Consider the following 26679-nt stretch of genomic DNA (forward strand, 5'->3'; position numbering starts at 1 on the left):
CGGTATTAATGTTGTCGGCAGCCAAACCATGCTAACACGTATCAAGTTGACGGCAAATAAAAAGACGAAAAAAAAAACAGATAAACGTACCTTCGTAAATGTCTGTTCAAAATTCGTCAAGATTATTTCTCCAGGTCGTTTGGTATGCGGATGTCTCGTTTCGTTGTTGTGTTAGGGCAATTCCTTTCAAAGCAGGCATCTGAAGTTAAAAAGAACAAAGGAACTGGTTTGTTACGCCGGTCACATTTAAAACACTAAAATGATTTAAGTTTAAAGTTAAACTCTCAGGAATTTAGAATTCGATTCTTTCATATTGAAGCTAACCCTTCTGGGCAATATCGCACCTACCATGGTTTCTATTGTCAAAGTAATTCCTTTTGCTTCAAGGTAATTTTTATTAGAGTTACGCCTTCAGAAATGGTTAAAATGTCCACGAAGACGCGCAAAGTTTCGCTGTTAATGGCTTTGAAACTTTCGCTGTGACTTTTTGTTGTCATGTTCAACCTGAATAACAAATTCAAGCTTGGCGCCAACTCACACCCAAAAAGATAGCTAAAGATGGCACCTGATTAATTCTCGTTATTAAATACTGCACGGGATTTCGCTCGCTTTTGTTGTTTGTTGGTTTTATGCAAATTAAAGTAACAACCTTTATTTTTGTGACAGATCTCATTCCATTGCAACAAATTGCCACTTATTGGGGGACACTGGAAAAGGAGAGGAAAATCACTAAAATCTATTAAAAACTCCTAAAATTTGGAATTTTTAACCATGTATACGTATAATTATCCTGTGTTCGTAGATTCACGAAAGGCTAAAACTATCATTGAGTTTAAAAATCGACGTTGAAAACTTTCGAATAGTTATTCTAAACTTGACGACAAAATATAAAGAAAATTTCATCTTTTCTTCGTAAAATTATCGTAAAATATATTGTTACATTTGCAAGCCGCAGTAGATTGTATTTTGGTATGATATCACTATAGTTTCAAACCCGCGAAATTCTAATTCATTAAACCTAGGACAGATTTTAGGAAAGAATTTTTGTCTAATATTACATCTGAATAAATTCTAATTCGCACGTCTTGAAACTTCAAAAAATCGACAAACTTTCCTGATAATCGCTAAAAAGAGGTGCACAAAGTGCGGAAATGATGTCGTGTTTTGCTGCCCCCGCTGATTTGCAAAGTGCTGATGTCGGGCTCAAAATGCGGTTTTGGACACAAACTCGTGCACTGTGCTTAAAATGTGGTACTGAATTGTACAAACTGCTGAAAATCGCTAAAAAGTGGTGCAATTCGACAACACTGATTCGATTTAGATGGTGTCGAAAATATGCACTGGATTCGCGTTAGATCGAGGGTGTGAATGGGGTTTAGTGTTTAGTGATATTTGCCCATAGTTTTTAGTGCTTGCTGTTAAATTGGCTAATTTTCTAATGTTTACTGTTTCCGGAGAAAATACTGTTAAGTGTTTGGAGGGTTTTTCGTGAAAAACTCAGTCTTTTAGCATTGTAAATTCTTAGCTGCTCTTCGAAAATCGGTGATAAAATCACTCATGAACTTTGAGGCTGTGCTGTGTGTTCTCCTCGGAAATCCTCGGTAGTCTTTGGAAATCTTCGGCAGTATGCGAGAATCTTCGGTAGTATTCGGAAATCTTCCAAAATGATCGGGAATTGTCGGAAAATGGCCGAAAACTATTGGCATTTTTGGAGCCGTTTTTGTTTCTTTCTGGATAAAATTTACTGTTACAGTGAATTTTTTACTGTTAGTGTTAAAATGCCTAAAATTTAAACTGTTTCATGTTACAGAGCTAAAAATTTAAGTGTTTAGTGTTATCGAAGTACCCCCATTCAGACCCTCTTGATTGGATGAAAGCAAAAACTGCCTTATGCGCCTAAATGCCAGATGTAAATGCATCCCAAATGCTGATGGCTCCATAAATGTCGCGTAGACAATATTTTGAGATCTAAGCTAAAAATACCGAGGAATCAAAACATAGCTACATATGCACTTGAAAGATTCACCTATACTATAGTCTGCCAGCGGGACGAAATAATCAAATAAAGCAAATTTAATCTCCTATTATTGTCAAAGTCTACCACTTGTGCATCTGGTTTTAAATTTGCAGCGCCACTTTAAAATTGGAACCATAACACTCTCAAAATAAAAAAAGCTTTATGAATTTTCGACCTCTTTATCTCGACCAGTAGATAATAAAAATTTTTACGCGGGCGTCCTCGTTAAAATATTCAATGCCAAGGAAACGGAATCTTTGGGACTGTTAAGTGAAGTCTGGGCAAAGGAACATTTTTTGGACGTTTTAAATCGTTTTTAGCTCTTTAATATCCGGAGAAAATGGTGGACAGCAAATGTAGTTTCTATAAAGTCGATTATATATCCGAGTGCCAGTTCTTGCTCGACACCCCTCCCCCCCCCCCCCCCCCACACACACACACACACACACCCACCCGAAATTCAGTGAATTTAAATTTAACAATGTAATGTACGGTCGGTGTAATGTAATGTTTTTATCTTTGGTAAATCCGTAATTTGGCATTATACATTTATCCCCGGGGGGGGGGGGTACTCCCTATAATGGCCTATACGGGGAGGCTCCGCCCGAAAGGGGTACCTTTTTCAGGCTCCAGGTATATAAAAGGGTAGGGATTTCACAAATTTAGGTATCGGAAAGGGTTGGGAAATCTGCCATAATGATATTTTAAAAGGCCTTTACATTAAATATTCGAGCAGACGCAACTTTTGGCTGTATCGTCTTAATTTATTAAGCGCTACATAAAAATGACAAGAAAACTTCCCGTTTTTAGTGCAGAATGCACTATTGTGATGGTTTGGTGGGTTGGCGTTTGCTAAACCCCTAAACCACTAAACCACTAAACCACTAAACCACTAAGCCACTAAACCGCTAACGCGGTGTAAACTTTTAATCACCAATTAATTAATTAATATCAATTAATTAATTATTTCTGTAAAGGGGGGAGGGGATGGAGAGCACCTGACCGTGTGCCCTTGGTAAATCGGGGAGTCCATTACGATACTTACAATTGAAGAACTCAAGGTATATATTTGTTTCAGAAAGCACTATGCTCTCCTTGTGGTACAATTCTTTCTGGAAAAAAAATACTTTGTGCTAAACGCATGCGCAGATCAGTCTTCATCACGAACATTGCGTTTTTCTTCTGCAGAAGGATTCGTGTAGACTCCGTGGCCCCAAGTTAAAACCACAAATTAATTGAATTAGACAGTAAGGCGTCATAGCAGATCATGTGAAATAATTCTTGATATGGCAATGCTGTTTTCTTAGAAAAGGTGATCTAGCATCTCATAATTAATTGATAACCTGATAACATCTGTGTTATAATCAATGTCGCCTTCTTTGCAGAAAATAAATCACGTTACCATAGACATCATGTTACATCCGTTTTCGACAAAAACAAAAGTATGTTACATGTTTTTGACAAAAACAAAAGTATCTCGTTTGCTGTTTCAATAACAAACTGAAATTCAAGCTATCGAAAATTAAAATAACAGTGACGTGTTTAGAAATTTTGTATTAAAGCCTAACGTGGTGTGCTTTTCAATGCGGTTGAATTCCTGTAGAATCCGTGGCGTTAATTTAATTAGACTTAAAAGGCATCACAGCGATCTGCGAGAAAAAAAACAACAATATCATGTTACATCCGTCACTTCCTTTCCTTTGATTTGTTCTCCATCAGTTGAACTAACCTCCGTTTTATTTTGTAAAACCTCTGCCGCTTTAGTGTTTGAACATGCTTTCGTGACGGTTCCGACATTTCTTGAAAGAAATCTTCACACTACGTGCTTCTCGGCTTCATGCTTGAGTGAGCGTGTGACGTGTTCACAGCGCTTTCGTAAATCGTAATTAGGTATGCAAAAACTTGCACCGGGATTTTCGGCGTGAACACCTGATAACCAGGAAACAAATATCCTAGCTGTACTGCGTTTTAAAAACCCTTTCGAAAAAGATGTTTTTTGATTAGATTTGTTCTTTAGTTTTGAGAATCGTCTTTCGTGCAGTTTAAACCGTAACTTAATTAAATTAAACAAATGTCATCGATGTCGCCGTAAAACAAACAAAAAACAAGAGTTTCATGTTACGGCATTTTCAAGGAAAACAAAAGTATTTTGTTACAAACGAACAAAAGTGTCGTGTTACGTTTGCAAAGATTAACGTAAGGAACACCTAGGAAAGAATACAAGTAGCCTGTGAACAGTTTTTCCGAAAGTAAAGTAAAGCAAATAAACACGAACATATATAAAACATCATACTTTCAATTGTTCCATATTGCATTCTGCACTTACCAAATCATCGAGATTTTTGGTAAATGTGATGTCGTGTAGGTATATGAAAGGGGTGCCTTTTTGCAATAAAAGGTATACAAAAGGGGTACCTTTTCTATCAAAATGGTATATAAAAGGGTAAGGGGTTGGATCTCCGGGCGGAGCCTCCCCGTACAAAACTTTTTCGAGTACCCCCCCCCCCCCCGGGCATTTATCTTGAGCAGCTAGCTTGGCCAATTTTGACGCACCCTAAATGCTATCCACCATTTTTGTCGAAATATTTTTAAAACATTTTTTAAATTTAAATTACCTCCAATGCGAATTGATCCATTGATGTTTAGCTGTGGATTCCTTTCTTGTTCTTATCCTCTTGTTGTTTAGTCTGTAAATTGAACAGGAAAGCAGATATTTAGCTTTATAATTGGTAGGAACCTCTGAAACTTTATGCAACTTGGGGTTGTTAGCACATGGTGTCAAATGAGAAAATGCGAATAACTGTACTAAAATGCGTTCTTGAAGAAAAGGTTATTTGAATGTAGATCGTGGTAGACAAAAAATTCTTACGAAATGTTTTTGTTTAGCCTTTGCCTTGTCTTTGTGGGTGACGCCAGAGTATTACACTGTCAAAATGGCCACTCAGGGCAACACGTGAATGCCTTGAAAAATATTCGCGTTATCGTTTGAATACTTAGTAAGGAAAGACAACACTCAGATTGTTTACCCGGGAACACACTTCAGCTTAACTTCACTCTCTGTTTTACTATCTTAGGCAAAGGAAATTTGTCGAGCGCCTTCATTCAACTCACGAACGGCGAACTAAAACTCCGAACGCACGTGGAAACTCTAACGGCACTTTACAAATAGTTTCTTCTTACATTTTAGCGCAAAATTGCAGAGAAGTCATTACTCATCTTCGCTTTCTAATAAGGAAGTTTGAGTGGGGTACTTTCTTTCTCCTCCTTGAGATCTAAACTAAAAATACCGAGGAATCAAAACATAGCTACATATGCACTTGAAAGATTCACCTATACTATAGTCTGCCAGCGGGACGAAATAAAGCAAATTCAATCTCCTATTATTTGTCAAAGTCTACCACTTGTGCATCTGGTTTTAAATTTGCAGCGCCACTTTAAAATTGGAACCATAACACTCTCAAAATAAAAAAAGCTTTACGAATTTTCGACCCCCTTATCTCGACCAGTAGATAATAAATATTTTAACGCGCGTGTCCTCGTTAAAATATTCAATGCCAAGGAAACGGAATCTTTGCGACTGTTAAGTGAAGTCTGGGCAAAGGAACATTTTTTGGACGTTTTAAATCGTTTACAGCTCTTTAATATCCGGAGAAAATGGACAGCACATTGCAAATGTAGTTTCTATAAAGTCGATTATATATCCGAGTGCCAGTTCTTGTTTGACACCCCTCCCCCCCCCCCCACACACACACACACACACCTGTAGACGGAAGAGTCGTTGCTCACACTAAACACAAAGGCCGTTATTCAACGATCAGCGAACGTACTAGATTCGGCAACAGGGATGTCTGCTCGACTACATGTGCTCTCTGATAACCGGTTTCGACCGGTTACGCGACTACGTAATGCTACGTTACGTAAGGGTCACGACGTGTCCCACTTCACACCCACCCACCCGAAATTCAGTGAATTTGAATTTAACAATTTAATGTACGGTCGGTGTAATGTAATGTTTTTATCTTTGGTAAATCCGTAATTTGGCATTATACATTTATCTTGAGCAGCTAGCTTGGCCAATTTTGACGCACCCTAAATGCTATCCGCCATTTTTGTCGAAATATTTTTAAAACATTTTTTAAATTTAAATTACCTCCAATGCGAATTGATCCATTGATGTTTAGCTGTGGATTCCTTTCTTGTTCTTATCCTCTTGTTGTTTAGTCTGTAAATTGAACAGGAAAGCAGATATTTAGCTTTATATTTGGTAGGAACATCTGAAACTTTATGCAACTTGGGGTTGTTAGCACATGGTGTCAAATGAGAAAATGCGAATAACTGTACTAAAATGCGTTCTTGAAGAAAAGGTTATTTGAATGTAGATCGTGGCACACAAAAAATTCTTACGAAATGTTTTTGTTTAGCCTTTGCCTTGTCTTTGTTGGTGACGCCAGAGTATTACACTGTCAAAATGGCCACTCAGGGCAACACGTGAATGCCTTGAAAAATTTTCGCGTTATCGTTTGAATACTTAGTAAGGAAAGACAACACTCAGATTGTTTACTCGGGAACACGTCAGCTTAACTTCACTCTCTGTTTTACTATCTTAGGCAAAGGAAATTTGTCGAGCGCCTTCATTCAACTCACGAACGGCGAACTAAAACTCCGAACGCACGTGGAAACTCTAACGGCACTTTACAAATAGTTTCTTCTTACATTTTAGCGCAAAATTGCAGAGAAGTCATTACTCACCTTCGCTTTCTTATAAGGAAGTTTGAGTGGGGTACTTTCTTTCTCCTTCAGAGATCTTGTCATCGGAGAGCCCAGCCTAGTATTCACATGGCCGTAAGCTGTTTAGAGTGAAGCAAATTCTACAAATTGTTATGAATATAGATAAAACATTTGAAAAGTAATAGCCAATGGCTGACAAATGCGTCACAGCTTTAGGTGTGACTTGCACGCTTCACAACATGTCACTGGCGCTTGGCGCCAACTCGCGCCCGAAAGATGGCATCCAATTGGTTCGCACCATCAAAGACTGCACGGGATTTCGGTTTTTTGTTGGTTTTATGGAAATAAATATTCTGCAAACGTTTCACGATATATTTACAAAGGAAGGGAAGGTATTTTTACCATGCATATGACTTTTGCTCGAAGGGAAAGGGATAAAATGTAAGAAACAACTTATGTAAGATTGTGGAATAAATCTCACCACTTCTCACTTTCAATAGGAGTTTCAGTGGTTAAGCGTGTAGCACCCCAGGGTTTTAATTGGCTGGTTTGAACTTTGTGATTAATGCGGCCATCCCTTTTCGACTTCAGTAGCCTGCGAGCAGGCTCTCTATTCGGAGGCAACGTGAATATTGAACTCCTCGAGCGCCGAAGGCTCTATCCCGCGAGTGCCGAAGGCGCGAGTGCGTGGGCGAAGCAAGCCCGCGGGCTCGCTTCGCTCGCTGACTCGCGCCTTCGGAGCTCGAAGAGTTACGTTGCCCGAATAGAGAGCCTGACGTAAACGCGCAACGACTTCTGGTTGTAGTAAAGTTCGCGGGAAAACACCATTTCTGGCTTATGATTGGCTAAGGGCAGCCAAGCGCGAAGGTGGATTGTGGACATCTATGTCATTTATTTGGAGCTATAAAAGCTGCTAAGTTTACGCTCTGTATACATTTATTTTTCAGTTATTTGTCAAAAATATAGCCCGAGAAAACAGGATGAATGAAAATTGACTGAGTTCTGTGTTTTAACCAAGACAGACAAAAATATAATTCGTGTTCACGTAAGTTATGGACGTTGTGTGCCGGAGGCGATTTTGTAGAAATTAATTCATCGAGGCCGACAACTTCTCTTCGTAAATAATTTGAGCCTAATATCACAGCTTCAAAAAATCGCGAACTGGAAACAGAATGCTTGAAAGGACGAGTCTAGGGTATTTTTAAATTTGTGTGGAATGAACTGGAAGTAAGTCAAGTCATCGACTTTGTTCATCATATATTCTCATGAGGCCCCGTCCACATTAACCCGGGTAAATTTGAAAACGATACGCTTCTTTGGTGAGCGTTTTTGAAAAGCTCCGATTTCGGTTCAGTGTGGACGGTTGGCCTAACCGGAGAAAAAAGATGCGTTTTCAAATTTACCCGGGTCAGTGTGGACGGGGCCTTGTCCACTAGGATTTCTCGAACTTTTTAGGACAATATATCAGTAGAATCGATTGTATAACGCTTTTAATCACTTCTGGTTCACTTCTCTCGAGTTAAATTTAATTTTACGAGAAGTGTGTACAGTGAACTCTCTCCTAACAGACACCTCTGGTGTTGGTCCTTGGTCCCGTTCCTGCCGTTTTTCAGTCATTTTACTTTAACTAAACTTCCTATACAGAGAGTTGACTGTATGCTACTAAACACATGGAAAATGCGTGTTTTTATAATGATCTATAATGGTACGTTAGACAAATATGACTGATCTTTTAAATGTTATAATCCAAACAGTCATTTTATGTCTGTAACTAAAACGATGTACGTATGATGTATAGTCTCGACAACAACTGTCACACACGAAACACGAAGTTTCTCCAAGACCCATCTTTCTTAATTAATTCTGAGACAAAAAGCAATGGCTGGAGATGGAATGGCACATGACTCTGCGTCACACCACCATCAAGTTTTACCATGAGTACACCTCTCCTCAGTCATATAGTTAAATAATGTTTTTTACGCCTCTTATAAGCAGCAACAAGTTTTCTGTGGAAGGATATAGTTTCTTTCACTACTTGAAAAATTATTCCCTTCTCATTTCTATTTGAAGAACAATTTTTTAGCTAGCGAGGACGCAAACAAGCATGTGAAAAGGTTGGATAGGGGAATAGAATGCTTTACGGGGTTTTATATCCAAAATATTTTTTTTCGCTAGCAGACAGATGTATGTAAGCCAGAGGAGCTTATAAGTAGAAGGGCTTGTGACCGGCAATTTATAGTTAATCTTTATAAATTTCTAAATCTCCTTACAAACAGCCTATTATATTGTCTTCTGAACTAGCACGTCATGAAACTCCAACGAGTACAGAATGCCGCAGCTAACTTCCGGACTAGTCACAGGTTCACCGAGATTCTACCATGCAACATACAGGCTTAACTACCTTCATTGGCTCCCTATAAAACCTATTAGTTACAGTTAAAAATTAAATGGGCCCTTTCGGGAAAGTGCCACAACTGAAACGTGGATTCAGCCTAATGTTCTCTCAACGCCCAATGAAGTCGAATAAGAAAGTGCCACACATGACGATGTGGAACTAAAAATAAACGTTTTTGGCCTTTGTGATGACATGCCACCAGGAAGATAAAGCCTTATTTTCATTCCAGATGCATAAGGTCCATTAACAGCTGCCATTAATCCCTTTGTACAGTTTGGGTCTTTTGGAAAGACGCTTCAGCCTGATGTTCACTCCAGGTCAAAAGAATTCCAATAAGTTTCACTCCAGATCCTCCAAAAACGGCCATTTTGAAACTTAAAATCTTTATGTCGTAAAGTATGATCGTCCGGGTGAGAGTAGTTCTGAGAAGAACTGTTGTTGGTGACTGACGTTTCGACAACCTGAGCGGAAGTCATCTTCAGAGTCAAGTGAAAAGTTGTTGTCAGTCGATGATGTTATAAGTCTGGTCCGTTGATGTTGATTGGTCAGTTCAGCCGTGATGTTATTGGCTGTAAGACTCGTGTAGAGTTTGTCGACAGTAATTGGTCAGTTTCGATCCGTCTATTGTTAGTCAAATTAAGTCGTTCTGTTCCGTCTATTGTTAGTCAAATTAAGTCGTTCTGTTGGCGGATGACTTGAAGATGACTTCCGCTCAGGTTGTCGAAAAGTCAGTCACCAACAACAGTTCTTCTCAGAACTACTCTCACCCGGACGATCATACTTTACGACCTACTGATACTCCTCGGTTCAAACCATTTACTATATACAATAAAATGACAATAAAATAACACTTGCTTTACGCCCACGAAATCTGGACAGCGGCTATCTATCTAACGGGCGCTTAAATCCAGCGGTTATTTGCTGCAACATAGAGCCTGCCGCCGGCCATCTTGGTATTTGCTGAAGTGCGAGTCACTTTTGGCATCGCAATCAGGTGAAATTTCAGACGAAGAAAGAGAGAGAGAGCAAGCAACGTTTCTAAATTTTGGTGGCAACTTTTTGATATTTGAGCAACTTTAGAGCAACTTTTGGGTATATTGTGAAGCAACTTTTCCTGAATTTACTAGCACAATCTATTCATGCCTAACCTCGGGACTAGGCATAAATAGTTTGTGCTCGGCAACTTTTGAGCAACTTTTTGTAGTACCAGCAACGTAGGGCAACTTTTGCCTTGCTTGGCAACTTTTGAGCAACAAATTGATATAAAAGCGATCCAAACCATAAAAGGTCGTTTCATTTTGAAGGATTTTGATCTTTTTGATCTTTTTTTTTATTTTTATTTTTATTATTTTTATTTTTTATCTATTATTGAAGTTATGTTGAGTTTAAAGAGTACATTGATTGCAACAAAGTATTTATATTTCTCATATAACAATGGCTTTTTGGCCTCTTTTAATGATTGTAAGAATATTTAATGAAAATGTTTAAATGGCAACTAACGAACAAACACGTTTTCAGTATTTATCTAAAACAAAACGACCCTAGTGAGCATGCAACTTTCCTAAATTTTGGTGGCAACTTTTTGATATTTGAGCAACTTTAGAGCAACTTTTGGGTATATTGTGAAGCAACTTTTCCTGAATTTACTAGCACAATCTATTCATCCCTACTCGGGACCCCGTACTCCGGCACTCCATACCCCGCGTTTTCCACAACACGCCCTAGCCTGTCTTTCACGTTTTGGCGCGAAAACTAGGATTCGTTACCAGTCTCCAATCTGCCAAGACTCCTTCAGCAATCCAACATGGCTGAACAAACACCAGAATCCAACAGTACGGGAACATCTTCAAGTTCCCAGAGCCAGAGTGTCCCTTCTTCGGCAAGTATGGACTCGGCAGGTACTGCTACTACGCTTCCTACTCAGGATGTTGTAGATGGAATGTCAGACGAGGAAGAACACAAGATCTCTAGGTGGGGAAGGCTGTTTCCCTAGTTGGGTACTGACTTCGAAAAAATCGGTGAGTGATTTTAATCAGTTTTAAAAACCTTTTGAAATACGTACCTTACGAATTATAATAGCAAAAACATCTAGTGAAGAAAAGCTAAATTATAGTTCTTATTTGACCTTTTCCATACTTTGCGCCTTTTGGTAGTTATGGCCTCAGGGATGTTTGAATAATTGTGAATTTCAGTTTGCATAAATTATCAAAGCTCAATGCAACTGTTGCAATACCCGATTCCCCCTATAGCGCGCGCCTGCAGGGAATCACGGTAGTTGTATTCATCAAACCATGCGCGAGACTCAGCAACGATGCACGCTGCTGAGTCTCGCGCATGGTTTGATGAATACAACTACCGTGATTCCCTGCAGGCGCGCGCTATAGAGGGAATCGGCTATTGAAGAACTTGAGCAATTTCATAAAATTAGATTCCAGCAGTTTGTTTCGTTTACAATGTAGTTATATTGCTAGTGTAAAATCCCATTTTAGCAGTTGTCCAAGATTTATTTCCCAAATTGGAGACCCGGGGGGGGGGGGGGGGGAAAGGGGTGTGCCGCCAAGGTTCTTAAACCCTGACCCTATTTAGGGATAAAGAAAGGGAAAATTAATACCCTTTTTAAGGCCCAAAACCGAAAAATGACACCCTATTCAAGGGGAGGAGAAGCGTTCCGTGACGACCCAAATAACAGCTAACCGCGCACGGCAAGACACAAATCTTTATAAAATCGCTTTACTCAGGGCTCGACACTAAAACTTTTCCGATTTCCACTGGAAAGTAAATTTTCTTCTTGGAAAGTAAAAAAACGAAAATGAACCAAAATACTTACCCGATCTAGAAAGTAAATTTCAGGCTTTACTGGAAAGCAAATTTTATGCTTAAAGGCTTAAATAAAAAAAAGTGTGTAAAAAATTCAGATAATTATACAAAATAGCCATATAACATTGACAACTCGTCTTAAAAAGACGACGCTATTCTCATTCATAATTATGACGCGGAATTCAGAAGTGCGTGGATTACATAACCCCATTTGTTTATAGATAGTTGTGTTAGGTAATGCTTAATCACCACGTGCACAATCGCCGTATTTAAAGATCCCTTTGCTTAGTTTCGGGGCATTTCGAAAGAGATACGCAAGCCGGGAAGTCCGGGCGAATTTTCGACCCTCCCACCTCCCCTTCGGCGACGTAATAGACAACTATAGTGCTTTCTCACCCTGTCACTCATTGCCTCGGCCACAATCTTTCCCCATACCTTATCCACGCCGGACAATGAGCGGCATAATTAATGAGTGAGAATGGTATACTATTCTCATTCATAATTATGACGCGGAATTCAGAAGTGCGTGGATTACATAACCCCATTTGTTTATAGATAGTTGTGTTAGGTAATGCTTAATCACCACGTGCACAATCGCCGTATTTAAAGATCCCTTTGCTTAGTTTCGGGGCATTTCGAAAGAGATACGCAAGCCGGGAAGTCCGGGCGAATTTTCTTATACTCTCGCGCTACGTCGCCGAAGCCCAACCACGTGCTTTAGTTTGTTTCGTCGTTTATTTTCTCAAGTTCATGGCTGTACCTACCCTGCCTCTGCTGTTTAACTAGAAGATTTACACTGCATGTCCATTCTCTGCCGCTTCGCAAGTTCCACATCATGCCGGAGTAGCGGGACAACGCGTACAGCAATAGTTTACTCGGTATTTTAAAACATTTTTATGTGTTTTTCTTTTTCGCTTGCTTATCCGTTTGTTTATCCCGTAGTGTGTTTTATATCTACGTAGTTCTGTTTATAGCAATTTATTACCATATGTGTTACGGCTGTAGTAGCTTACGTTCGCTCGTGTGTCGAGCAAAGTTTGGCAAACGCCGTGTGTCGGCTGTAGTAGCTAAAACGTTCGCTCGTGTGTCGAGCAGAGATTGGTAGACGCCGGCGCCGTGTGTCGGCTGCCCGGTCGGCTGTAGTAGCTATAAAACGTTCGCTCGTGTGTCGAGCAGAGATTGGTAGACGCCGTGTGTCGGCTGTAGTAGCTAAAACGTTCGCTCGTGTTTCGAGCAGGCACTGGCAGACGCCGGGTGTCGGCTGGTAATAGCTTAACCGTTTGCTCGTGTGTCGAGCAGAGACTGGCAGAGGCCGTATGTCGGCTGCAGCTAAAACGTTCGCTCGTGTGTCGAGCTGAAATTTGCAGATGCCGTGTGTCGTGTGTCGAGCAGAAACTGTCAGATGCGTTTGTCGGCTGTAGCTAAAACGTTCGCTCGTGTGTCGAGCAGAAATTGTCAGATGCCGTGTGTCGGCTTTACGTTGCTCAATGTTTGCTCTTGCGTTTAGCACAATTATATTTGTTACACGCCGTGTCGGTTTTAGTCTAAAGGTTGGCTCGTGGGTCGAGCTTAGTTGGCAGGAGCCTTGTGTCGGTTTTGTTTAAAGTTTGAACTGTGTATTGTGGGTATTTGGCAACAATCATGTATCGACCATTCCGGGGGGGGGGGGGGGGGCACCCTGTTTTTTAACTGTTAGTGTGCTAAGTGTTTCGTTACGGTTTATCTGGCTGGAATTGTTTTGCTTGCATGTCAAGAAAATCAAGTAGTTGCCGATTGATGGACATTTGTTTCAGAGCTTACTGGTGTCAGTAAGAGTGTTAATGAGCTTAGGTTTAAAGTGTTTACGAGTTGGTTACGTAAGGTTTGTTACGTAACCCATCCCGGTGCGGAACTTTATTGGACAGGTATCACGCATGTTTGTTTTATGGATCTGTGTATCTCTGTAGGTTCAGTGTTTAAATTTTCAAAGCTCGCCGGTTGGCCGTTTTCATCCACGGAGTTTAATGTTTTATCCACGTTTAGACACGAACAACGTGGGATATATGGAAGTGATGTTTATCCTTTATTTTTCCCCAAGCTAGAAGTTTTAAAATTAAAATTCAAAATATTATAAAAAAATAATTTTAAACAGTCCACCCCCTCCACTGGCCTTGTCGCGATCAGAAGGGTAATCTCAGTTACGCCCTATAATCCGTTTACGACGGATTCCTGGTCCAGCTTGGCTAGTGGGGTTTTTCCCTTTTGTTCATTTTTCGTTTGTTGTCTTACGTTTTCCTTTCTGTAACAACAATGGTTTTAATCTGCCCGCCTTAGGTATTGGCGATTTCTTGAAGGAGTTTTTTCTTGAATCTCCTACTCTCATTATGAGCCACGATCGAAATACATGCTATGGTGTAGGGAAGTAACCCCACTAGCCTGGCCGGGCCTCTCGCATACCGGTTGGGGTTTGAGGGGATTTTTGAGTTTTGGGGAGAAGGTGTATTTTTTGGGGTACTCTTTCCTATAAATGTGAAGATCTTTTGAGTTTGTACTGAAGCAGCAAGGTGCGTGAGCAGCCGAAGGCCACAATCTTTCCCCATACCTTATCCACGCCGGACAATGAGCGGCATAATTAATGAGTGAGAATGGTATACTATTCTTCCGTTCTCCGCCATATTGGATCAAGAGAACTCCCGAGGAGGTCTGGGTACTATAAACACACGTGGATTCTTCTGTCGCGAAGGTATGTAACAAAATCTACCCAGGGAAATGAATCTATTTCAGTTCGGTTTTTCTCGACTTAATGGTGATGTTGAAGAAAATAAAGTTGAAAAAGAAAAAGGTGACAAAGGACAAACAGGCGAAAGCACTTTAGACGTTGCAAAGTCTAAAGAGAGTACAAAAACAATTTGGATGCAGGGGACCACGCAACAAAGAAAAAACTGCTTGGCTTCTCTGCTGCCGGATCTCTTGTTCAAGAAATGCTCGTACCAGACGTCATTCTAAGTGCTTATAAAACCAAATTGATTGCAAGGCTGGTACAACGGCAGGAGGGCAAGATTTATTGGCCAATATTTCAACTAGCAGAGCTAGTCTTCTTCAGGGCCAGTACTATAATATAAGGAAAATAACATTAAAGAGAGGTACGCGGAAAAAAGAAAAAAGATCGGGTGTAGATTTTTCAGCGAGGTTTTTCAGTAATGGGGAAAATAAAGTCAGACTGGAGATCATGCTTGTCAGTTGAAGTATTAGACCTGTTTCATGAGGATTCGTATTGAAGGGCCTAGTGTTGCTGAGTTTAACCCTCAACCTGGAGTGCAGGTTTGGTGGGCTACTGGAACGAGGATGAGATGTCCAACTTTTAACGACTAGAACAATGGCATGAGACACATAGTAAGATGTTTGTATTTTTAATCATTCTCATACCTCAAGTCTTCGTCCCTTCTGCGCAGGCTTGAAGAAACGCTTGTTTCCTGACCGCTGGTTAAAGGGAACGAAGATCCTGGGTACGAGGATGATTTTTAATTAAACATGGTTAGCAACTATGGAACTGTCATCCATTTTGGAAAGTAAAATTTTGAGATGGAAAGTAAAATTTGAAGTCTACTTTCCAAAGTGGAAAGTGGTGTAAAAGTTAGTGTCAAGCCCTGTTTACTAATACCTGAACAGAAAATTCAGTTTTAAGGAACCTTTTTTTCGTTTAGCTGGGCGTTTATTTTAGCTAATAGAATTCAGGTACCCTATCTAAGGATCACACCGGGAACACATTGCCAAAAGGAGCAAAAAAATACCCTATTTAAGGACTGAGAACCTCAAAAACCATACCCTATCGGGCGACACATACCTATCTAGGCCACATATGAGAGTACCCCCCTGGGATTGGAGAGCACATGGTCCTGTGTAGAATATTATTACTCCGGCTGGAGGCCAGGAGTTATAAAATGGGCTTGATTTCTTTGGCCATCACAAATCTGCAAAATTGTGCAATCGAGTGACGTAGCCTATTGTGCTTTGCGTACCATCTGCTTGACCTCGGCAGGGAAAAGTTGCCATTGAAGTCATTGATGCTGAGTCTTTAATTTTGTGCCACTGAACGGATTACAAACTTCCAAGGTCTTCTTTGTTATGCTAAACACGTAAACTTCCCTCTCAAGGGCAAGTACTGATTGCTAAAACCTTGGTAGTGTGAAGAAATCCATCAAAGGATAGATCCATCTTTCTTTTGGGGCCCCAAAGACTGTGCATGTGTCGCGACGTAATTATCAATGTGTTTTGAATACAAATCATGGACTTGATCAAGGACTTTCAGCAGCTGTTTCAGTGGCTTCTCGAGACTTCAGAAAGCAAATGTTATGTATAGTATTGCTTTGAATTTTAGATGGAATTTTTAGAAGGATCAGTAAAAGAAGTCTATTAAAAAATTAAAATGCAAAAGCCGTCTGCTGCAGTACAAGAAATGCTTTTGCGTGAATAAATTTAATTAAGCGTGCAAGGGTTGTTTCACGAGTTTTAAAATTGACGCTTTTGAATACATTTCTTCGCTTCATCTTTTATGAAAATTAATCTAAAATAACGTTTCTTTCAAGTTTCTTTCATTTGTCCATCTTTAGTTCAGTATTTTAGGTTTTGAAGGGACATCGATCTTTGTTTCGAGACAGACGCGGTGTTATCTGATCATCTTTCAACAGCGACCAGACTTAAGCTTTGTGTTTTATAAAATATTTAAAAAGTAAAGTAAATGGAGAGTGTAGAAAGTACTACCAATTCAGTTTTTAAAAGGAACCTTGTAGTTTTCGGAGTTGTGTAAACAGCCCTTCGCAGCCACTATTTGGTGGTCACGCAACGCTTCCGTGATTCGTAAATAACTCCTGAAAAACGCTTTTCTGCACCAAGAAGCACCACATTGAGATGGTTTCATATTTTGTCAAGGTCTTCATTAGCGAGTCCTTACAACAATGGAACAAAATCCAGTTTTAAGAAGTTAAATGATTCCCCAATATGATGTGGTTTCGCCAGTCCACTTCAAGGACCGGAGTGAACGCTCTCCTAAGCGTCTTGTATTTATTATAATTTCAATACATTTTTCTTCTAATTTTCTTATTATAATAAGTCAGCAAAGCTTATAACTCCCTTATTTTAGTCACTGTGGGTAAATATTTAATAAAGCTGGATTGGTCAATCAATCAATTGATTGATTGATTGATTGATTGATTGATTGATTGATTGATTGATTGACTGACTGATTGTCTTATTGTGTTTTGTCAGAGGTGCTTGTGGTGAGGTGCGCTTAGCTTTCAGCAAGGGATCTTGCCAAAAATATGCAGTCAAGATTATCAGCAAGAAAACATTTTCAGTTCGGGTGAGTTCCAAGCCTAGTCTTTTTACCAGAAAATTGTTGGAGTAGAATTTGTCTTCTGTTGGGATGTGAATGATTTGTTTTTGAACATTTATAAACTCAGCTATGACTTGTAAAATAAATTAGCTGAATAAGTCACAATATAACAATACCGCCGTTTTGTCAGTAAACTTATTTTTATTAATAACCTTCTATGTTTGATTTCAGCCCAGACAGGCAGCTCTGAGGGATGAGGTGGAAATACTGAAGAGGCTTCATCATGTAATTACTTTAAAATTAAATACCTTTTCCTCCAGCAATTTGTTGGATATTTAGCCTGAGTATCAGTTGATTCCAGGAGCACAAAGCAAAACAAAATCATTCCCACTCCTTCCCTTTCCCATATCAATTTTGCTTGAACATTCCCCCTAAGTTTGGTTTTCCTTCTTGCACACTTAAATTGGCAGTCTCACCTACATGACGTTGTTTGCTCAGAAATCCTTAACTGCTCCTGCAAACTTTAAAATATATGAAACTTTCATGAGATGTTCATGAACAACTTTAGTTTCTCTTTTACTCTTTGAGGTTTAAAGGGGCTAGATCATGCTGGCAGTTTTATTTAGTTTTGGTTATTGCTTAAAAGCAAAATCCATCTGGTCATTGATTAAATAAATGGAAATATCACAATAAAGGCTTGAAGCTGTGGATGTGAACTGAAAAGAAACTCGGAAAAACCAAGATGGGACATGGATGGACAAAAATTGGGAAAAAAATTAACAAGCTGTATTTAGATCCAAGTAATCTATTAAACAATTATTATTACCAACCAAACTGGTCAACATTTAAAAATTTGCCAGACCAATTTTTCTTAGATATGGGGCCTTACTTGTGTGCAACTTTGGTGCACATGGGAGCTCTGACTGCTAAAATACCATGATCTAGCTTCTTTAGGCCAATATGATTGTGGAGTTGCCATAAGGTGAAAATATGTTGAGGTTCGCAGGCATGCAATGCGTACAGAGGCTATGGACCTGGCGCTGTTTGCATGCACTGTGGGCCTACAGTGCTAGTTAATGGGAACTATTTTTGCTGACCCTGTCTCAAGCAAAAAATTTAGAAAGCGCAAATTTGTGAAATATTGCCTACAATATATAAAGAAAATAGAATATTTTAGGTCTTTAGTCTTTCACTTGTAATTTTGTGAAAAATAATTATGTATTAGTATCGTCATTGTTGTCGTGAGAAAATTAACAATTCAGTCTTAATGATATAGGACTGGAATAAGAAATCAGTTAGTTATTGAAAGCTTGGGAAATAAACCTGGTTAATTACAGCTACTCAATAGAATGCATTAACTGCAGTGTTTTTATTTCTTTTAGCCGTGTGTGATCAGAATTGAGGATGTTTATGAAAGAACTGTAGAACTGTACCATTTACTTTTTTAATATATTGAATATGTGCCATGTAATGCTACAGACAAGTTCAAAACCTTTTACTACTCTAGTAATTCAAGTGATATTGCATATCTTCAGGGTTGAAAAAAAACCCGGGGGGGTACTCCCATAAATTTTGGATAGGGGTGTGCCGCCAAGGTTCTTAAACCCTGACCCTATTTAAGGATAAAGAAAACGAAAATTGATACCCTTTTTAAGGCCCAAAACTGAAAAATGACACCCTATTCAAGGGAAGGAGAAGCGTTCCGCGACGACGCAAATAACGGCTAACCGCGCACGGCAAAACACAAATCTTTATAAAATCAAAATCGCTTTACAAACACTTGAACGGATGCCTTTTTTCGTTTAGCTGGGCGTTTATTTTAGCTAATAGAATTTAGGTACCCTATCTAAGGATCACACCAGAAAGACATTGCCAAAGGAGCAAAAATGATACCCTATTTAAGGACTGGGAACCTCAAAAACCATACCCTATCGGGCGGCACATACCTATATAGCCCATATATGGGAGTACCCCCTCCCCCCCGGGAAAAAAAAACCCTGAATTTTGCTTGGTTGGGGCAGTTTATACATCTTGCATGATGAAATCAATTGGTTTGTTTTGAACCATATTTTAGTCAGTAGATGGCTCACTTGGGCACTTTTTTATCAAACAACTGAGCATGAAAACCCTTTTTTCTGGCCATGACCTTTTGCATATTTTACCGTTTGTTATGGGAGAGTGGTGTAGCAGCTCTTGTAAGCTTGTAATTCTACTGATCCTCTAGAATAGCAGTTGCTATTGTTTTGGGGGGCTAGGGAGGGGGGATACGGGGGGGGGGAAGGGGGGGTGCTCCCCATTTTTTAAAATTTTTTTTTTTTTATTTTTTTTCCCCCTTCCCGGCATTGTTCCTGTGAGCGATTCATGCAAGACCTTGCAAGAACTGCTACCCAACCCTTTTCGTTAAGGTAGTGTTATGCGTTGGCAAGGCAGGGCCTGGTTAGGAGAAGTGTCTGTTTATCAGTGTCCATTCAAGGGATTTTTAGTATGAGAATTGTTTAGCAAAGAGAATGTTCTGCTGAGGCAAGGTATCTGCTTTGGGGAAGTGCTCACTTCACCCTGCGAGCAGAGCCCTTTCTTTTCCACTGATATACTTGAGAAGAAAGGGCTCTGCAAGAATCGTGTAAAATCTTTGTTGAGCATGCGCGTTTAGCTTGCGCGGGCTTGCACGAGGACAATTTAATCTTGGCATGCGCGCGCGGAATGGCGTGACGGATCGCACACGACAGCGTGAACAAAATGTTTCTAATTAACAATAAGACTACGAGCCCAAGTTTTCTATGAGCAATTATAGTTCACCACTAAATTTTCTCCGATTCTGATTGGTTTAAATTGAACACGTGACGCGATAGTGCCCGTCCGCCGGAGGGCACTATCAGCCCATAGTGCCCTCCCGTGAAAAAATGCCCGGATCGATAGTGCCCGCCCGTGACTGTTTTTTGTAAACAAGCCGCCTGCAGACAAAAAAACCCAACCAAATTCACTCATTTAGTGGTTTCTCGTCTGGTTTTGTTTCGTTTTTATTTCGGCTTTCGATTGAGTTTTTTATCCTCAAAAGTAAAATATTCACGATGCTCGTTTTTGTATGTGCGCGGGAAGAAAATTTAGTGGTGAACAATAAAGAAAAGATTTGCTCGGAATATCGTCTGATAGTTGCCCTGAATTATGTTCTTAAAACTAGCATATTGCCCCGAAGCTCGCTTCTCGGGCTAATATTTGTTTTAAGAACATCAAATTTCCGCGGGGAAATCAGCCGATAGTTCCTCGACAGAAACACTCTATTGTTAAAATAGTCAACGAGGCGCAGCGATAAATTTACAGCAGAGCTGATGTGGTCGTGTTTAAGTTACCTAAGAAATAATCATAACAAAAATAACACTAAGACAAATACGAATACTAACTAAACTTATTTACAATATAATATAATTATTCCACCTTTTTGCGCCAATGTATGAATCTGATTTCAGTTTAAGGTTAGTTTTTGGCTTGGGCAAGACTAAGCAGTTCTGACGTCTCAGGTCATATATACTACGCTGCTTCTCTTAACAAATGGTAAACGCCATAGCGTACACTATTGAGTTTAGACTTGCTCCAAGTCGCTCGTTAGATTCGCAGGAGACCGCTGGATACGGAAACGGAGGGTGCGCGCGGGCATGAGGAAAAAAATGGCGGAGGATCGTTGCGGAACGAGCAAACACTTAGGAAAAGCTCGGAACGAGCTTTTCCTAAGTGTTTGTTTTCCTTCGCGCGCGTGTTCACAGAAATGAATCCCGCGCGATCTCTCGCGCGCGATTTCAAAGGTGATTTTACTCAAGTTGTCTTTCTCGCTTGATTTCAAAGCGATTTTATTTAAGTAACTTAGGATGCAAAGAAAAAACGAGCGACTTGGGGCAAGTCTATATTGAGTAATGGATGTACGCGGGAGGTTGCTAAGCACGAAAGAAGCGTAAGAGTCGCACGAGGCGATAGCCGAGTGCGACTCTAGCTTCTTTAGTGCTTAGCAAGCCTCCCAAGTACATTCATAACTCAATAGTATACTCTATGGCGTTTACCATTTGTTTTATAGCACAACTTTTAGGCGATTTATTACAGTTTTTTTGAGGTAAAAGTGCGCGCGCTTATTTAAAGAAATGCGTGTAGTGCTCGCGTAAACGTGAGAAAATAAAAAAAAAAAAAAAAATTTTTTTTTTTTTTTTTGTTTTTTTAAAAAAAATAGCCTGTTCCAGGCGTTCGGTTAGTTGGGAAGCGCGCGCGAGGAGCGGCGAGCGAAAAAATGGGGAGGGGACTAAGGCGAGGGGGCCTTCCATCCCCGCCCCCCTACCCCTTATTTTTTTTCGCTCGCCGTTTTTCGCGCTTCCCAACTAACCGAACGCCTGGAACAGGCTAACAAACAGTAGCATATGGCGAGAGCATTCGTCAGCTCTAGTGCTTTCGAGAGCGTACTGTGGACTCTGTCTTGACCGTCAATTTTCTCCAAAAAACTTATGCCCGCGCAGCAAAAACCGATTAAATCCGGGCTGACCAGCCCAAACTTTGGGGCTGCGGCGACTTCAAAGAAATGACACAATTTATGCAGAGCCTCTATCTACTTCCCAAATCTCAACCGAAGGGAAGTTAAAAGAGGCTCTGCTCGCAGGGTGTGCGCAGGGTAGGCATTGACTTTTTCGAGCCGCTCTCAAATATTACATTCGCATCGAACACTGACAATTTTTGTATCAATTTGTTCATAAACACGAATTTGAGTGGGTGTTTTTCAGAAAGACAGCCTCTTTTAAAAGTACACCAAACTTCTTTCAGACGTGAATGCAACTGTAATTTATATAAATAGTAGTTTAATATACAGTATATTATAAATGGTTTTATTTTCATTTTTGTTTATTTTTATTATTTTATTTATTTAATCTTCTTGTTCTCTTTCTCGGAGAAATAAAAGCTTCTGTAGCTTCTCTTGTAAATCCGAGGTAACACAAAGGTGATGTATGTATGTAACAACAAACCAAACATTAGAGTGCATTTGGGACTAACACGCATCGTTCAGCTAACTATAATTCTCTTTTCAAAGTGTATATGAAGCTCTGCCATTATTTGCCATTATTTCTGGTAAATAGGAATTATTTGTAGAATTCCGACTAAAAACTCGCTGTTTGCTCGATTTACCTAAAGCACGGGCGACTATCTTATGGCTTGTGCATGCCAACAGCGCAAGAGATGTTTCCCTTTGCAACCATTTCAGTGCCTCTGCGTACACTCCATAGCCAGGCACTGCGGTTTAAATAGTTTGCCCACACCTCAAACAGGCTCAGCTGCCTCGACTCCCCAAGCGCCTCCATCCTCAACCTACCCTGCTTCGTATAAGTAGTGAATCGTTTATTTATCCTGCATTTCTAGGCCTGATGCTTTTCATTGACTTATCATGGAGTAAGAATCGAGATCGAGTCATATGCATGGTCACGAGTATGGCAGATAAGCTATTAAGCCTGGTTTCCTTATAGCAATAAGGGTACTAAAGATAGTTGCACAGAAAAAAAATACCAAAAGGCACTGCGACTTTCAAACTCAATAGCGAAGCGCTCGAGGTCATAAAATAGAATGAAAATGATTATACCCTCCACGAGGCTCAAAAAACATCAGCGTGTTCTGAGAGAAATAGAGGAAGTCTAGGAGAAGTTTTCTTTTAAGAAAAGTGTTAAGAAACCTCGGCTGTTTTAGGAAAATATTCCGCCATTCCAGAGTCTTGTCTGAGTCATCATGTCACTCGCGTGCTTCGCTATTCAACCTGATAAAACCAACAAATGTTCGACGTGGCCTTTGTTATGGAATTCAAGAAATGTTAAGATGCTACTGTGCCCTTTGTACAACTCACAAATTTTAAACAAATCCAAAAAGTTGAAAACTTTAAAACGAATAAAACAATGCTATAAAGGATACATTGGAGATAAGTTGGACGTGAGTGCAAAAATTGAAAAAGGTTTCGTAAACTTCGAAAAGGGACTGAACAAGACTGATTTCGCTTTCTGAGGCGGGAACAAGATATTGTTAAACCCGACAGAGGCTTCTAGATATTGCTATTTTTAAAGATCGTTGCGTGGATTACATGGCTTGCACCCTCTTACATGTAATGATTCAAAACACAAGCACTAGCATTGCTCAAACATTTTTTTAGCGAGGGTTCATATATAAAGCGCCGAGTTTTCTAGAGCTCATGTACGACAAGATTGAGCGGAATAATTGTTTTGATAATAGACTATTATAGGCAACCCCTTGCAATTGGTTATAAAAAAAATTATTTCCTACCACCGGATCCAGTAACAAATAAAGAGACATTTATTTTCGCCAAATTCTACTCGACCAATACTTTCCCAGCACGGACCTCAAGCTGTGTAACATGAAACTACTCTATTTTTTAAACATACTTTAATGATGAGAACCTTTTTATGAGAACGTCGAGGCTGAGAAAGGCCAGAATTTTATACCATCCCACGAACGAACCCAAGAATAAAACATGACAAAGAACGAACTATTTTGCGACTGTGAATGCCAAATACATGTACTGAATAAAATAATCAATCCCAGTTTATTCAAATTCAACCTAGAACCGACTTTCGCAGCACACGTCGCAAATCGTTCTGGAGTTACTTGCAATACTATTTTGTTTGAAGCATTTTAAGAACATTTTCAGGCTAAAATCGTCAAATCATTTTAAATCATTAAATTAAAACGTTCAGCCTTGGGCGAAAATCGGTTGTTCTTATAAATAAAAAGCGTACTTCTTTGACATCTATTCATCAAGTTTACACCAAAATAATCTTAAACGTAACTAAATATAGTCTTTATTTTATTTTGATTACATGTTTCTAAGATACCATGCGTCCTTTAATTTTATTCAGGACTATGTCATGTTTCGCTCGAGGGCATTGTTAAACAAATACAAATTACGTAAGGCCATATTTCAAAGTAATTTTACTCGTTCAGCTGTCGTTAAAAATGTAGGGTTAAGGCACGATTTGTCAGTTAGCTGGCATTCGATTCTCCCAATTTGTTAGGAAATAAATATTTCATTCTATTTTCAGCTGCCGGTTAAAATTCTAGCTGTTCGTTCTTACTTTTTTAGACCCTCTAAAACATAAAAAGTTATGACGTGACCCAAAGTAAACGTATTTTTCGTTTTCAGAACGACCTTTATCGGCGGCCGGTTTTTACATGTAAATTTTTTTTCATGTTATGAATTTAGCGTGATTCTTGAGACTAAACATAAAAAAATATAAAACAAAGGATATTGGCTATGTGGTCAATTAAAAATACTGTATAAAGCGGACGAACTGAAACATGCCTAGTCATTCAGTTTGTTCCTCACGCGACGCTGCTCGTTTCTGATCTTGCAATGGCTGTTTTTCAGTTTTGTCTTTTAACGCTATTTGTGGCTTCCACAAAAAGCAGTTATATGTTTTCCAACATGCTCACCCTCGACGACAACAACAATTACAACGTTTCGTGGAATTTCAACGCATCCTCAGATACGTTGGAGTTTTTGGTTGAAGTAAGAGCCACAGGTTGGGTTGGTTTTGGTGTCGCCGAGAATGCGCCTACCAATATGGTGGGCTACGATGTTGCTATAGGAGGAGTGAATGCTGAAGGCGAATACCTTCAGGTAGGCTGATGAAAAAAAAAACTCTTATGGAGAGATTTTCGTTGGTTATGTAATCTTTCTCTAGGTCACGCATACCCTCATGCCTTAGGGCTTATTTTTCAAAGACGGTTTTTCTGCTCGGAAAAAATACTTTGAAACTGAGTTTAAGAAACGTACTTGAAACTAAAAATAAACGAAATCCTGAGATTATACAGTTCTATATCTATGACAACAACTCGATAACATAGTAAGAGTATGTTTATTTACTCCACTTTAAGTATATCACATTATGTGATAAACGTACAAATATCACCCAACATCCTAAATTACGCGGTCAATATGCGTTCCCATGCAAATACTGTAGTTTACTTTTTAAACATGTTCTTAATACGTTGAGAACAGAAAACGGCATACATCTATTTATACTAGATTTATTCTAAAATTTGGAAATACCATGACTTTTTAAAAAGCAAACTTAAGTTGTTCCAAATATACAAGGCGTATTAAGTACAGGATGATGTAAATATTGATTACTCGAGTTTATCCTGTGGGGAATACTCTAATGATTATTCATTGACGTGTCAAACACGCAATGATACGCAAAGTGACCACAGCAAATTATCTTTGTTGCTCCTCAAAATCTCCATCTAGAAGTGATAGAAATTGAGTCTAAAAATTTCTGTTTTAAATGTACAAGAAGTCATTTAACAGCCTCGTATTTTTTCCCCGACTTTATGCAAAAAAGAGCCCTAAATGACTTTCGTGACGTCTGCAAAGCTTTCATTTTTGCAACACCAGTGAAGCGTTAAAATCGGTCTAAACACGCATAATTTATGAGGATTGAAATTTGTGTCGTATTTTGTGGGTCAGATTCCAAGTTTCTGAACAAACTCTTGTAGAAAATTCAAAGGTAGCCATTCTTTAATTTATCAGCTGACACTTGTCATTTTTTTGAATATCCGATCAATTAAAAAAATGTTTGTTTGACACGTTACCTAGGCAACGTACGCGTAACACGTATGCCGAGTCATCATGCAGCTATATACACAGAGGAAAAATATCATCAACAAAGAACATCGATATCCGCCGCACTATATATGTCATGCAACTTGAACTAACATTAAATGGTCTTTAGCGTCACGGAAACCTTTAAAAATAATACTCCTAGTATTAGATGTTATTAGTATTAGATGTTATTGACATTTTCCCTGTTCACACCTTATTGAAGACAAACATTTTTTAAAGGGTATTTAAAGGGTCTGCATTAAAAATGGAATCTCACATGGTTATATCAGTTAAATTTTCGGCGATTTCTCAGCTATCAATTAAATTTCAGCCAATTTCTCTACTACCGATAAATGTGTCAGCTATTTGCGTCACTCAGTCTTTTTACTTTCCTTTTTTCCTTTACTTAACTTTACTTTACTTGACTTATTTTCCTTTTTTCTCTTCAACAGTGACTGCACTGAAAAAAAAAAATCAATGATAAATTCAGCTACCAATTTGCATTTTGCCAAAGTAACAAATTTAAATCCTACAACAGACTAGATGAACATGTAAAAAGTTCCCTTCGTTTTATTTTATCCAGGACTATCTCACCATAGGACGGGAAAGACCTCGACTGGATACTCAGCAAGACTGGATGCCATTAAACATAAGCGAAGAGAATGGTGTTACAACGTTAAAGTTTTTCCGCAAGAGAAACACCACTGATCAACAAAATGACACTGCCATTCCGGTAAACTATATCATAAGTGCTCGTCTTTGCTATTTCTTAAAGGTGGTCG

The 26679-nt window shown here is 39.3% G+C and overlaps 2 protein-coding genes and 1 long non-coding RNA gene across 3 annotated transcripts in view; 2 read left to right on the plus strand and 1 right to left on the minus strand.

Annotated features, from left to right (window-relative positions):
- The window catches only part of LOC144647262 (RNA N(6)-adenosine-methyltransferase mettl16-like), a 176192-nt gene that overhangs the window by 4183 nt on the left and 145330 nt on the right, over nucleotides 1-26679 (minus strand). The window lies entirely within an intron of this gene.
- On the plus strand, nucleotides 10690-18608 carry LOC144647236 (uncharacterized). The gene is made up of 3 exons (XR_013569550.1): nucleotides 10690-11158; nucleotides 17202-17295; nucleotides 17500-18608. It is a non-coding gene; the product is annotated as an uncharacterized LOC144647236 (long non-coding RNA).
- Nucleotides 24496-26679, plus strand: part of LOC144647242 (uncharacterized) — a 31537-nt gene continuing 29353 nt past the window's right edge. The window contains exons 1-2 of the mRNA XM_078507013.1: nucleotides 24496-24913; nucleotides 26481-26630. Of these exons, the coding sequence (XP_078363139.1) occupies nucleotides 24647-24913; nucleotides 26481-26630 (417 nt within the window). The 5' untranslated portion in view covers nucleotides 24496-24646. The remainder of the gene's footprint in view (nucleotides 24914-26480; nucleotides 26631-26679) is intronic.

Source organism: Oculina patagonica, chromosome 3, assembly GCF_052425735.1.
Source record: "Oculina patagonica isolate OP01 chromosome 3, crgOcupat, whole genome shotgun sequence".
NCBI lineage: Eukaryota > Metazoa > Cnidaria > Anthozoa > Scleractinia > Oculinidae > Oculina > Oculina patagonica.